At 39.9% G+C, this 14,016-nt stretch overlaps 1 protein-coding gene across 2 annotated transcripts in view; it reads left to right on the top strand.

Moving 5' to 3' along the window:
- UBR2 (ubiquitin protein ligase E3 component n-recognin 2) overlaps positions 1 to 14,016 on the top strand; it is a 98,510-nt gene that overhangs the window by 30,537 nt on the left and 53,957 nt on the right. Inside the window, exons 9-17 of one of the 2 annotated variants that reach the window (XM_019549420.1) lie at positions 179 to 286; positions 2,180 to 2,268; positions 3,148 to 3,246; positions 6,002 to 6,165; positions 6,245 to 6,344; positions 7,271 to 7,399; positions 8,237 to 8,420; positions 9,613 to 9,674; positions 10,936 to 11,046. In XM_019549420.1, the coding sequence (XP_019404965.1) occupies positions 179 to 286; positions 2,180 to 2,268; positions 3,148 to 3,246; positions 6,002 to 6,165; positions 6,245 to 6,344; positions 7,271 to 7,399; positions 8,237 to 8,420; positions 9,613 to 9,674; positions 10,936 to 11,046 (1,046 nt within the window). Of the gene's footprint in view, positions 1 to 178; positions 287 to 2,179; positions 2,269 to 2,980; positions 3,080 to 3,147; positions 3,247 to 6,001; positions 6,166 to 6,244; positions 6,345 to 7,270; positions 7,400 to 8,236; positions 8,421 to 9,612; positions 9,675 to 10,935; positions 11,047 to 14,016 lie in introns of both variants that reach the window. The other variant, XM_019549419.1, reaches the window with a different exon arrangement.

Below are 14,016 nucleotides of genomic sequence, written 5' to 3'. Positions count from 1 at the left end.
CCTTGCTGGGGTCGTTTGACCCCAGTACACTTTCCTGCCATGGCAGGGGGTTGGACTCGATGATCTGCTCAGGTCCCTTCCAACCCTACTAACTACGAAACTATGAAATACACGTAAGAATGAACTTTTGTGTGTTATTTAACTTGAATATTTATTTCATTATCTTTTTCTTGATAAGATGGTCTTCGTCGGATATTGTGCCAAGTTGGTTTACAAGAGGGACCAGATGGTGAAAACTCTTCTCTTGTGGATAAACTGATGCTGTCTGATTCTAAGCTGTGGAAAGGTAATTTGTCCATAATTTTTACCAAGAATGTTCATTTGTGCTTGAGTATCACAGTAGTAATTTTTATTTTGTCATACCTGCTTTAGGCAGTTTTACTGCCATCCATTGTAGATGCAGTTGCCTGATTGCTGGTTCCTGTTTCTTAGCTCTTTCCAAACATGCGGAATGATAAAATTATCATTTTAACCCATTAGTAAGATGGAGGTTGGCTTTTTGTTTAGATCTGATTCCCCCCCCCCCCCAAAAAAAAAAAAATTACTGCCAAATTCACATTAAATAGATGGACCTGAAACTTGCTCTTCCAACTGGGGACAGAAAATAAACCTTGGTATAAATGTATTGTGTATCTGGGCCCAGAGAAGTGCAAATTTGAGACTTCTAAAAGTAGATGCTCCCCTCTTCCAAAATGTTTTTTTTAATGCGTTTGTTTATGAATAGAGATATATTGAGTCTCAGTTATTGTTGTTCAGGCTGTATCCAAGTCCTTATATTGTCCTCTTTTTATATTCTCGTCTTTTGAGCTGAGAATACCCAGTGTAGGTAATTGGAGCAGCTCATACCTCTGTGAGCAGCCTCTGCTGTTATTTCAGTGTGTTTGGATATCTGCAGATGTAATGTGATGACCTGTATATTGATGGGTCAGTTCAGGAAGTGGTGTGCAGAGTTTGTGCTGCAAATTTTGGGTCCTTTGGTGTAGGATTTGTTGAACATATTTATCTATCTCCAAATCGGTATATTTTAAAAATGACATTTAAAACAAATGTTATAAAACCAGGAAAAACATGGTTTGCCTCCTAACTATGCTAGAAATATGTTTTTTAAAGCCTTACTGTTTCTGAACAAATGCTGTTTTCTCTGCTCCCCAAAGTTCTAGATATTCATTCTCTAGTGGTACATATATTCCTATGGCACTGGCTTTGATCTGGGGAATAATGGAGACTGGAAGACACCCCCTGGTCATTAAGACCAAGTGAATGATAAAATACCCCAATCTCCCAGTGGGACTCATTAGGGCATGGATCACAGTTTTAAACACTTCAATATTTCTCCAACATTGCTATCTTTCTTCCTCTCTGCTGACCTCCAGATGTCTTGAGGAGGCATGTGGCAATGTGATCTCTCTCCCATAGGATGATAATCAAACAGGGAAAGTTTAAGGTTGGAAGTAAGTGTAGTGTAAATAGATTGACTTCTTCCCCTTCCCTCCCTCCTCTCTTTCCCCCAGTTCTTTCTAATACCTGTTTTATGTGGTTGAGTGTTTTAATGTTTCGTAGAATTTTCTGTTTTTGACTGCAAATTTTAGTATTTGGGAAGAGTGGTATCTTAACAAAGTTTGGTTTTTTTGGTATAGAATCTCCCACATAAATAAGTAGACACTTCGCATTTCTGTTGCAACTTGAATTGCTTTTTCCCTTTTATATTCTGACACAATCATTCCTCGTTAAACAGAATAAATGTTAATGGTCTTTGTTTTAAGTGACCTACAAAGATTTTACTTAAAAAAATCTGTCTCAAATTAGTGATGGAATCTGTGGAGGGTTAGTGAAAATTATACAAATATGTATTTTAAAACAAAATAGGTCTGAATTAGTTTCTTCATTTACCTGGGAAGTTCTGTATTTAGTGTTTTTCCATTTCCAATTCAACAATTAGCTGAATCAGTAAATACACTGAAAGATGTAGGGAAGAAGAAATCATCTTACAGGAAAAGTTCCTTTTTTGGTTCTGAATATTTTCCTCATCACTTACTACTACCTTCCAGATGTTGTTAAAATTCTCTTTAGATTGAGGAGAGAATTTTCTTTGTTTTCTGCAAGGGTACTGTTATGGTTGTTTCTGTAATTGTTTGGTAGAGAATAATGGTATATAATAACATGTAACTTTTCTCAATAGGGGCTAGAAGTGTATACCATCAGTTATTTATGAGCAGTCTACTTATGGATTTGAAATACAAGAAGCTTTTTGCTATCCGGTTTGCAAGAGTAAGTAATTTTCTTATATTGTATGTTAAATGATTCAAAAGATATAGCTTTGAAACCATGCAAGAGTTTCAGCTAGAGCAGTGATTCTCAATCAGGGTGCTGTAGCACCTTACGGTGCCCAAGATTCTTTCAGGTTGCCATATGGTACCACACATCATTTCTGAACACATCCTTACCATGATTATCTTTTGAACCATATTTTCACACAGTCATAGTGCTGTTAGGTGTGAAAACATGATTCACAAGATAAACCCGCAGATTTCAAATAGGAATAATGTCAAAGAACTCGGAAAGACCTGTTGTGGTCTTTCTGAGTTCTTTGCAGCTTAGAAGGACCACAGAGAAATAATAGAGAAAAATTGCTTGATTGAGGCCAGCGGAGAAGCAGGTAGTCCCCCAGCGGCCGGTTGACAAGTGGGAGGGGGGTGCCCCCTGCACCCACACTGTGCTCGGCAGCAAAACCACAGCCCCGGTGAAAACAAAACTGCCGGAGGCATGTGGTGCTGCAAGTGGTGCAAAGTGCTGGCAGCCCCACTTCCCCGTGCTGCTGCCACATACCCAAGTACTTCCAGGGGTATGTGTACCCCCGGTTGACAACCCATGCATTAGCATACCCGTCTTCATCTAGCATTGAATTTCTCCAGTGCTGACTTTAAATTTAGAGAAAGCAGGTCAGTGTGGATCAGAGGTGAATTTCCCCCTTGTTGTTTAGAATTACCGGCAGTTGCAGAGAGATTTTATGGAGGATGATCACGAGCGGGCAGTGTCGGTGACTGCTCTATCTGTCCAACTCTTCACTGTTCCTACTCTGGTGAGTAGTGCTTGCCTTTTTTAAAACTGATAGTTGGCACTCCTTGCCTTTTTTTGCCTCCTTGATAGAACTATGAGCGATTGCAGAGTGATTATGTGAAAGATGACCACGACAGAGAGTTCTCAATTGCTGACCTCTCGGTACAGATATTCACAGTGCCTTCACTTGTAAGTACTAAATGATTAAAAAAGGAAACTTTTTGTTAGGTGCTGCAGTAAGATCATGAGCTCAGACTGTTAGATTTCTCTGTATGTTTGTAGTACTGCTATGCAAATACAAAGTGCTGCTGACTTTCATGAAAACATCAAATAGTTTGTAAGTACAGTTACAGCTTGCTTAAGTAAAAGTTAATCAGCATTATACATTTTCTGTCTGGATGTCCTAGAGGTCAGAGGAGGTTGGAAATTTTGGGTTTAACTCATTTCTTTTGAGTTTCTTTGCTATTTCATTTAATAGATGGTCAGCTCCATGTACATGCACACATTAAGATGCATATTTTTGCAGTTTTTTAGCTAAATTCAATCAAGCCAAAAACTAGTATTTGTAAGTATTACCATTAAATGCTGCTATACCAGTTGCCAGCTTATGAGTTGTGACCCCAAGGAGGGCCACAAGAACTAAATCTAGTGAACTTGTCCCTGTTTCATTAATAGGTAAATGGCCCCACTTTAACTCTCCCTTAGGAGTAAGACCAGGCCCAGTGATAGTTACTGTGGAGCAGACAAGGTATGTTTCCCGTCTTATTGCAGGCATACAAGTTACCACTATTAGGGTAAATCCCCATGCCATATTATTTAAGGGCATAGGATCTGTTCTGTTAATTTTTTAAGAGGATCTGGAGATTTGCTGTCCCCCAGCAGCTCTCTTGTGATTATATCCCTATGCCCTCATTTAGCGAGATCATAAACTGGAGCAATTTATCTGTGAATGAAATGGAATTAAGTCCTTAAACCAATGTGGCTAGAACCAAAAACCCAGCATATTCAGATTAACTTTCACTTAACTGGTCCCTGCAGTTACACCACATTATGATGTCTGCAATTAATAATGAGTGGCAACTTACCCTTCCTTAGCCAGTGCGTGGAAACTGTGTCTATTATTATCAATGCCAAGTTGAAACTAAACAGGGTTTCTTTAATCTTTGTTCAGTCAAGGCTAAGATGCCCCCATTTAGCTTTTTCTGTTAGGTCAGCATGGTCTTATTCTACACTGGAAAGCAGTTGAGAAGAACCCTGACCCTGTTGTGGGGATGTGATCAGTGGCAGCTCTTTTGTATGAGTTGTACAAAATTGTCCCCACTGTAAATGAGTTATGGTCAGCAAAAGTTTGGACACAGTTGTGTTATACAGTGCGGCTTTAGAGCTTGCCACCCCATGGTGTGGTATTGTAGTTACCATGACTCCTGTAACCTTCCTGGATTTCCAGGGAGCCCAGAGGTACTCAGGAATTAAAATCCCCCTACCATTGTTGTTTTCTGATTTATCAAGTCTCGTAAAAGAAACACGTTATTCTTTTGGTTCTTCCAGGCTCAAACCCTTTTTCCTTGGGGATTGCCAATTTACCCTTGTTTTAGGACTTGAGACTTCACCAGTTGCACTCCAGCCTGTGTCACTCAAAATCTTTTCCTCATTTCTGTTCCCAATTAAAACTTTCCTCTCCCTTGGGGTAGTCTTCACATCCTTTGGTGTTGTGCTTGAATCCTGACAGGCTTCCTCAGTCTTGTATTATTGCACTACAGAAGAGTCTCCTTGTAGTTCTGTCTTGATTCCAGACTTCTCTTGGCTGAATTAAGAATATTCTCTTTTGACTTTAAAGGGACAGACCAACAATTGAGCTTTATTTAAAAAATATATAGATGCTTCTTGAATTATGAAAACCTTTTTCTAACAAACCATTTTCAGTACAATGTAACAAAATATTACAGATAAATTGAAGAGTAAGTACTCTGTCTTCGTGAGAATGGATTTGAAAGCTAAATAAAATGAACAAAAATGACTTGCATGACTAGAATTGTTGCTAAATTGCTTAAAATTTTCCAGGTGGAATCAGCTTAAAGGAAAATTGAAGTACTGCAGAAACCTTGAAATTATGGTAGTTGGTTGGGAGTCTTTAAAAAAGGATTTCAAGATAGCTATTCTGTGTTGCCAATTTTTATGTTTGCTAGGTGCTGGAAGTGTCTTCTGGAAGCATGAGTCAAGACCTGAGGTTATTGTCCTACCTCAATATCTGACTTACCCTGTGGCCTAGATTTGATGTTAAAATCCTTTACTCAGCTGTAAAGTGGAGACATCACATTGTAAGGTGGTGCTAGGCTGGTCTGACTAGCATTAGTAATGCTTGTTTTCTTAGTGTAGTTTTTTTATTAAAAGGAAAAATTGTTAAGTTTCCTCACACAGCAGAAGAAAACTGAAAAAGTGTGGAAATTCCTTCTGTAAGGAATACAAAAAGGAAAAGGACTGAGGCAGAGAAACTCTTTTTTTTACTTTATTTTGAGATAGGAAGGTGCAGTTTCAAAACAACAAGTGCAGTAACATTAGAATAAAAGCCTCATATATTTCCAGATTTATACCGGCTTCCTCAGATATAGGGCCATTATATATTTGCTTTTATCTTTATTGAAAAACTTTAAATTACTCTTACAATACAGGTTTTTGATAGTGGTATGTCAAAGAAGAAGTACGAGGTAACATTTGAAGTGGAATAATGTAGTTACGCAGCTAGATTTTGATTTTCTTCACTGAACGCTGTGAATCTCACTTTTCTATTTAAGTAATATTAAAATATAAAGGAACATATCAACAGTATCAGTTGTCTGGCCGTAAATTAATAGATTTGAGTGATAAAATTGAAGTAGTTTACTTTTTATTCCTGTCGGTAGTGTCTGTTGATTTATATAACAAACTTTTATGTACTTTGGTATAGGCACGCATGCTAATAACTGAAGAAAATCTTATGACCACTATCATCAAAACCTTTGTGGACCACTTAAGGCACCGTGATATTCAAGGCAGGTTTCAGTTCGAACGATATACTGCCCTGCAAGCATTTAAATTCAGGCGTGTTCAGAGTCTTATTTCGGATCTCAAGTAAGTGTCTTAATACTTACCAAATTAAAAAGTACTTAAAAATTTAGAATAACTTACTCATTTTTCCTCTGTTGTTCAGGTATGTGTTGATAAGCAAGCCAGCTGATTGGTCAGATGACCTGAGACAAAAGTTTCTAGAAGGTTTTGATGCCTTTTTAGAATTACTCAAGTGTATGCAGGTATGTGAATCTGCAAAGCTCGAAAGGTTGTATTCTGTCCTAATAGAGTACTGAACAAGATATACTGTTTATTAGTGTTTTAAAATACAAAATGAACTTAATTTTTCTTCTGTGTGTGTATAAAAAGTAAAATAAAATGTGTATGTGTATATTTTCCTCTGTATGTATATGGTTCTCTCATACAGTTAAGACCAATGCACATTTAAATGCGTGACAAAAGTATTTCATCTTTGCCAGCTTCCCCTGTGTTTGAGTGTCCTATATATTATTTGAAATTAATTGCTTCTGAGCTCTGTACAAAAACATTGGGAGAGCAAGTCCTTTTCAGAAGAAACATGTAAGCTAACAGATACACATACCCAGTGATATCTTTCACTGCGATCACTGTCAACCATATTATCTTAAAAGAAGTAAAATGAGTGCAGCTTTTACAAGGACAAGCAATTGTGAAGATAGAGGCCTGGCCAACTAATCTTTACTTTTTCAGTGCTGTGTGGCTAGATAATAGTCTCTGAAGTTTTTGTGAAGATTTTTGAATACATTTACAGTGTGCTGCAACAATCAGACCACTCTTTCATGTTCTTTTCAATTTTAAATGATATTTATCCACACACTAGTTTGGTACCTAGAGACTTTTTTTCTTTTGTGAGTTTGCTGATTCATTTAGAGCAAATACAGGGAATTTGAAAATAGGATTTTCTATTATGGGTCTCATAAATTGTCTTGTCCATTAGCCTTGTGTCCTAGCCTTCTGAATTGTTTGGCAGCTTATCTTGTTTTCTTCTAAAATTTTGTACTTTGATATATCTTCAGTGGGTTTATTCATCATACAAAATTAGCAGTGTTTTAAAGTAAGTGATTACTTTTTTTGTTTAGTCACTAGGGGTTTTGAGAGACAGTTGATCTGTATGATTCTTTGTTTTTAGGGCATGGATCCAATAACCCGTCAAGTAGGACAGCACATAGAAATGGAACCAGAGTGGGAAGCAGCCTTTACATTACAGATGAAATTAACACTTGTTATTTCAATGATGCAGGACTGGTGTGCATTAGATGTAAGCTGCTTCTTGTTTTAGCCTATGAATGTATAAAGGAAGATGCAGGTAGATAAATATCTAGTTGTAGTAGTCTAGAAAACCATACATACCTGTTATGTCAATCTTAATTATTTATTCTGTTAAAGAAGTGTCTCTATAAACAGGGTAACAAAACAAAGGAAAAAGTTAGGATCCCAACTTATGCATATTCCTTTTAGAAGGGTCACAGATCACAATTGTTCTGTATATTTTAGAGGTCAAACAAGCATCCAATAGTTGAGACTGATATGATGTCTTTAAGAGAGCAGTCATAGAAGAGAGAATGAATATTCAGTGGAAAATTTACTAGATCCCCATACATATTTGATACTATCCAAGGGGAAAGCAGATTGCTGTAGCCTATAGGATCTGCTGAGTAGGACTTCAAATGTGGCTAGCGCTCCCTTGGAACAAGTGAGCCCAGGATAGCCAGAGGCTCAGGTCAGCCTTAATTTGTTACTTTGTTACATTTGTATTTTTTGTTAGCCCAACATAATGATAGTACTTGGTAGACTCATCTAGTACCAGGTATGCAATAACCATTGTTACATTTAATTATACTTGCCTAGGTTTGCCCTGACCTACATCCTCCTTAACATGTGAACACTGTCTTTTTGGAAATGTGGGGAACCAATAACTTGAATTAAAGGAATTTTTAAAAATTATGGTGTTAAGCTTGTATTAATAAAGACAAAAATAAAATTTGGACATAGAAACAAGTATTTACTGTTATCTTATGCCAAGTATTACACATTATGTTATTTCAAAGAGCTCACTATTCTTTATAATTAAGTAAGCCACAATCTCTTTTTGTAGGAAAAGGTACTCATTGAAGCTTATAAGAAATGTCTGAGTGTGCTGATGCACTGTCACAGTGGTTTTGCTGATGGAGAACAGCCTATCATGCTCAATATGTGTGGACACTCAGTTGAGACCATCAGATATTGTGTTTCTCAGGAAAAAGTTAGCATTCATCTTCCAGTATCTCGATTGCTTGCAGGTAGGAACTACTTGGTTTTAAAAAGGAATTGTTGCGTACACCTAACACAGTAGTTCTCAAACTTCCTGAAGTCTTATAACCCTTTCATATCGGGTCTTCTGCTGCAGAACCCCCTTCCCCCTACCATAAAACCTGACACAGAGCCAGGCGACCCAGCCCAGCAATGGCATTGTACCTGCTGGCCCACTCTGTCATTACCTTTAATCTCTTTGCAGAACCACAGGGTTCCCTGGAACATATTTTGTAAACTGCTGACCCAGCATAAGGAACTTACAATCACACTGAGCTCAAGTAGAATCTATTGCTCAGTAGCCACTTCCCCAGTCTGTTAAAGACATGCCCCCATGCCTGTGTCTATGCTGACTGTGCCTGCTGGAGACTTGCTCATGCCCTAGGAATCTCCAGTGTTGGGAATTTGGCATAACTTCTTTTCCCTTTGTCACCTGGATTTGGCCTGTGGGGGTGTATGGTCTAGTCTGTAAGTGTCCTGCAGGCCAGATGATCCACTTCCACAGGCTGTATCTGGCTTGTGGGCCATATGTTTGACACCCCTGCTTTAGATAGTGGATGTTAATTAGAGACTATTGGCTTTCTGTGAGGTGACCGAATATTGAGCAAAAAGCATGTAAACTGTTTACCTGCATAATAGTTGCAGGACAACTGAAAAAAACATGATTCCTGTGTAATATATTTAGTAGCATACACATGTTAGATACGTTTGCCAGGTATTTGGTCATCTACAGAACCTGTTAAGGGGCTCTACTTCAGAATAAGGGCAGATACAGTAGCGAGAAGTTCAGTATGGAAAGAGTGAAATAATTTTAAAAGGCCTTTTTGCACCTATTGAAATACATTTGCTGAATTTAATAGCATATTATCTGCTAGTTCTATCCTCTGTTTGATGAAGAGGGTTAGCATCACTTTTGGATAAAACAGAATTTATAAAGTAGTAACTAAACATATCTGAATATGTCTGCACTGTCTCACATATTATCATAAGTGTCTTGAGAAATGAATGAAAAATAAATTATCTATGTCTCGCAGTGCTTGGGAACTTCTGGCGTTATATACCAATAAGTCTTAAAGCTACATGGAAAACTTAATATGGATTGTTAATATTACAATAGATGCATCTTCAGGACTGTTTTGAAGAATGTATATAATAATATGCTTGCTTTATTATCTAATACAGGTTTGCATGTCTTGCTAAGTAAAAGTGAAGTGGCTTACAAGTTTCCAGAGCTGCTACCACTGGTATGTGACATTTAATGTTTGTTATACACTTTAAAGTGTCATATTACCCTTAAGTAATAAAGGTAACAAAATAACTTTTTAGGCATACACTTGTGTATTGCACTATATATATTTCTGTGTGGATCAGGGGTTGGAAAAATACAGTCTGTGAGATGTATCTGGTCTGCAGAGCCATTTATCCAGCCCATGGTGGTTGTGGGGGTAGTTTCAGAAGAATTTTTGCAGAAGGAGGTTTTGCCAGGCACTGGGGAGAAGCAGAAGTGATGACACTGTAGTGGGGAGTGGTGATTGTCTCTAGGGTTCTGGCGACACGGGGTGGGTTGTAACCAGCTTGTGCTCAGAGCTAAGTTCTGTTAAAGTGGCTTCCTCATAGCAAAATCCTTACTAACCCCTGGTGTAGACAGTTTTTACAAGCTAGGTAAAACAATCTCTTTGCCTTGCTGGTAATTCTTTAGGCATGAGTCTTTAAGCTACTAGTGTGTGTTTTTAATTATTTAAACATTTGAAGAAGATACATGGTTTGAATTGTCTCATACCCTGTCTCTATTTAATGTTTAAAGCTGATTTGGGACTGCTTCCAGGAACTAGATTCTTTCCTGTATAGTGGAGGCTGTATGTCCTCTCCTTGTTTATTTCCTATCCCCCATGTCTCACTTCATTGTACTATTAATTTTTAATATAAATGCAGACATTGCTTAAGTGAGAAGTTAAAAACAATCTAAATGGAAAGAGTGTGTTGCGGGGGAAGGGGGACACGGGGAAAGAGACCATGGAAAATAAAAGGAGGGAACAGAACTGGTAGAAGAAACTGCACTGTCTTTTGAAAATTTAGTTTCCTTTTGAATAAATAGAAGGATATGCAGAGCAAAGGGAAGATAGCCAGCCAGCTAGGAGTATAAATGATGTTCTGTGTAAACTTCAAAAATATATATTAAATGATTTGATGTGGGTACATTTTTCACATTAAGGGGAAGTTTGAAAACTAGGTGGTATTAGAATAAACTGACAGCAAAAACTAGGGACTTCAGGCAGTAGTACTATATCAAGCAAAGGTAAAATATGAAACAAGTTAACAGGAAGACATGACTGAGTTTATGCAGCCCTTGCAATTTAATTGGCTTTGGATTTTGTTACCTTTTTCTGTTCCTGAAACTCTTTAAAAGCCTCCACATCACCCCTTCTCCCCCAGCAAAAGAAGAAAAAAAAGAAATAAAATTACAATTCTAATTACATTAAGGCTTTCATATTTTATATTCTACAGAGTGAACTTAGTCCACCTATGTTAATAGAACACCCTCTACGATGTCTAGTTTTATGTGCCCAAGTGCATGCAGGAATGTGGAGAAGAAATGGGTTCTCTCTTGTAAATCAAGTAAGTGTTTATTTGCTAGCTGTGGTACATAAATGTTTGTTTTATGTTATGTGATCAGGAGTTACCAAACTAGGGATTGTGACCCCAGATAGGGCATTTAATGAGAGAGGTCACAAGCTCCACAGAAACTTGATTTTAGTAGTTGGGCTCAGGCTGGAATTGGAGTTGTGAGCCCAGAAGTAGTGTCTCTCAGAAAAAGATTCAGAGCAGGTCAGAATGCACATCGGTTCCATATATGAATTACCCAGCCAGAGGCACAATAAAGCAGTTGGGCTCCCAGGAGAGGAGCAGGGGCTTCCAGCTGTTGCTGTGCCACCAACGCAATCATGCATCTTGTCCCTGCAGTGCCCTGAAGTCTGTGCCCAAGCTGGTGTAGTTTACACTCCCAGATCCAACATCCAAGTTTCATATTCAAAACTCACTTAGGAGTATAATGTTAATTGAAAGGCATTTGGACCAAAGCTTCTATTGGTGCTCTAAAAATGTTTTCTTTTGCCCTTCATTACATGTTTTTCATATTTTTATTCAGTGAATTCTAACAGGTGGTGTTCTGTAAATGAGACAGCTGCTAAATACCTCTATTTTCACCATTCATTAATGGCTCTCCTCTCATTTTCTGTACACCATCCAAAACTGCACATGTACAGGATTATTTCATTATAGGTTTGGAGAGGGTGTCATTGCTTAGTATTAAGAAACTTTAGTTTGTGTAATGGGGGCCTACTGGGGCTGATTTCTGCGTGGCCTGCCCACCTGTTCTTGGGCAAACCAACTGCCTTCTTGCCTGCCATGCCTTGGTCTTAATTGATTAATTAATAGATGTAATTAGGCGGGACGCTGCCCATTTTCTGCCTCTGCTAGGGGGCGCTATCTGTGGCTCCATTCCTCCGGTACACCATAGCTCAAGCCTCACTGATGACATCATGATGTTCTCATACGCACCAGTCCTCCACGATGGGGCCCAGAATCCTGTTGTAGGACCCCCAACTGAGTTCCTCCCTTCAGGCGGACTCTGCCGCCGTCATACTGGGCCATATATCTTCCTGCCACCGGTTCCCCTTTGGGTGTGATGCCCTCACTGGGACCTTTGGCTCACACTAGCCCTGGCCTACCTCAAGGTCAGTCAGGACCCCAGGCCCCTGGCTCTTGGGTGTCCCACTTGGTGGGCCTCCTTGCCCTTCTGATCCTCCTGGTCCTGGTCCCCACCTGGGCCAGTCAGGGGAAGCTCTGGCAGGCCTTGCTGTATGACCCGTACTCTTTTCCCAGGGTCCCCCTCTCTGGGTCCTCCTTTACGGATGTGGGGAGCTGGGGTACCTCACACTACAGCTGGTACCTCAAGGCCTCAGAGGGGACTCTCGCTCCCCTCCCTGGGCAGCAGGTTGTGGTGTTATTACCGGTGTTATATTCAACCCAAACTCTGCCTCCCTGCATTGGAGGACTTACTGGGGTCAGAACTCAGCTCACTCTCTCTGGCTGAGTCCCTTCTCCCTTCATGGGGCTCCACATACTGCTCCCCTCACACTGGGGGCTCGGGGCTTCCCTCCACAGGTGGCCTCAGGTAACCGTAGCCATGCCTAGCCCCAGCTCTCCTCCTCGGGGTCTCGAACCGCTGCAGAGCTCAGGCAGCCTTGGCCACACCTGGCCTCCAACTCTCCTCCTCAGGGCTTGCACCCCTACAGCTACCTCCGATGTACACAACCCACCCAAAGGTGAGGGCTAGGGGTTAAGGCGCCCCAACCCGCCTTTCACCGGGGTGATCACTGGCCTGGCATTTCCTGGGGGCTCCCGTGCCACCAGGCGCCGCTCCACCAGGCCACCCACTCCCGGCAAGGTGTAGTTTCCGGTCATACCCAGGACTGGGAGCCTCCTACCATCTCCTACACCTCCTCCCTCACCTCCAGATGAAACTCGGCAGCCCTCAGGCCAGGTGATGTTGTTACCTGCTCTCCAGCAGCCAAACTGCCTCATTTATATAGGCAGCCCTGAGCCAAAAATGGCTGCCCGCATTAGGCACCTGGAGGCTGCCAGCTCCAGGGCCTTAAAGTGGCAGGCACACATAGTGCCCTGCCACAGTTTGCAAAGAGCTGGCAGATGCAAAGATCTGGCTTAGTGTGTGCTAGCTCCAGAGCTGAAAGCAGCATAACCTGAGTATAGTGTCACCCTAATAAGCCTTGTTGCTTAGACAAATTAATTAGTCAATGCATAGTGCAGTGGTAACACAACTAGGGGTGGATACAGGGTGGGACAGTTGCATCCCACTTTGATTCCTCCTCTATCCAATCTTTAAAACCATCTGTCTGGGAGGTATTCTTATTTAGGCAATGTTGAGAGACAAATAGTTTCATTATCATCTCCCTGATTCCTGCTAATTTCTTTCTACTCTACCAGTGTTAACAACCCTCTGCCCTCGTTAATAGTTTTGAAGTTCCACTATTCAAACTATCCTTTCTTCTACACCTTTGTGGTCTGTTAGCCATTCCTGGTAATGTGTGTTTTCAGTTTCACAGCCCTGAAGATTATTTTTAGCTCTAGCTAAAATTTTACCAAGTTGTGGTAATACTAATTCAGACATAGAAATGACTAATAGTGAGGTATTGGAAGTGCTGTCAAGACGGCTAGGTTTTGTTTTATGAATCTGAATAAAGACATACATCTAACTATATTGCCTAAGGGCTAAAGACATCTAATTTTCTGATTATTTTTTAACTAGTTTGTTGTGTCTTTTAAATTTGCTATATAATCTACCAAATCAGTGCACATTTTAAACATTATATTTGTTTTTGGCCCCTATCATATTAGCAAAGCTTCTAGTTTCTTTTTAGCTGGAGAAAAATGTGTTGTGTTATATGTGAAGTGCCATACCATCTGCACTCCCCCTTTTCAAAATCCATGAACACAGCTGATTTGCTTCCATTTCCAAAGCTAGTGTGCATTGTGTTTCTCTTTGTGGCACTTCCTTTTGTTGTAGTA

This window comes from Crocodylus porosus, unplaced genomic scaffold (genome assembly GCF_001723895.1).
Source record: "Crocodylus porosus isolate Cpor-Errol unplaced genomic scaffold, CroPor_comp1, whole genome shotgun sequence".
NCBI lineage: Eukaryota > Metazoa > Chordata > Crocodylia > Crocodylidae > Crocodylus > Crocodylus porosus.
The sequence above is the reverse complement of the archived record's forward strand: the minus strand, read 5'-3'. Positions and strand labels throughout refer to the sequence as shown.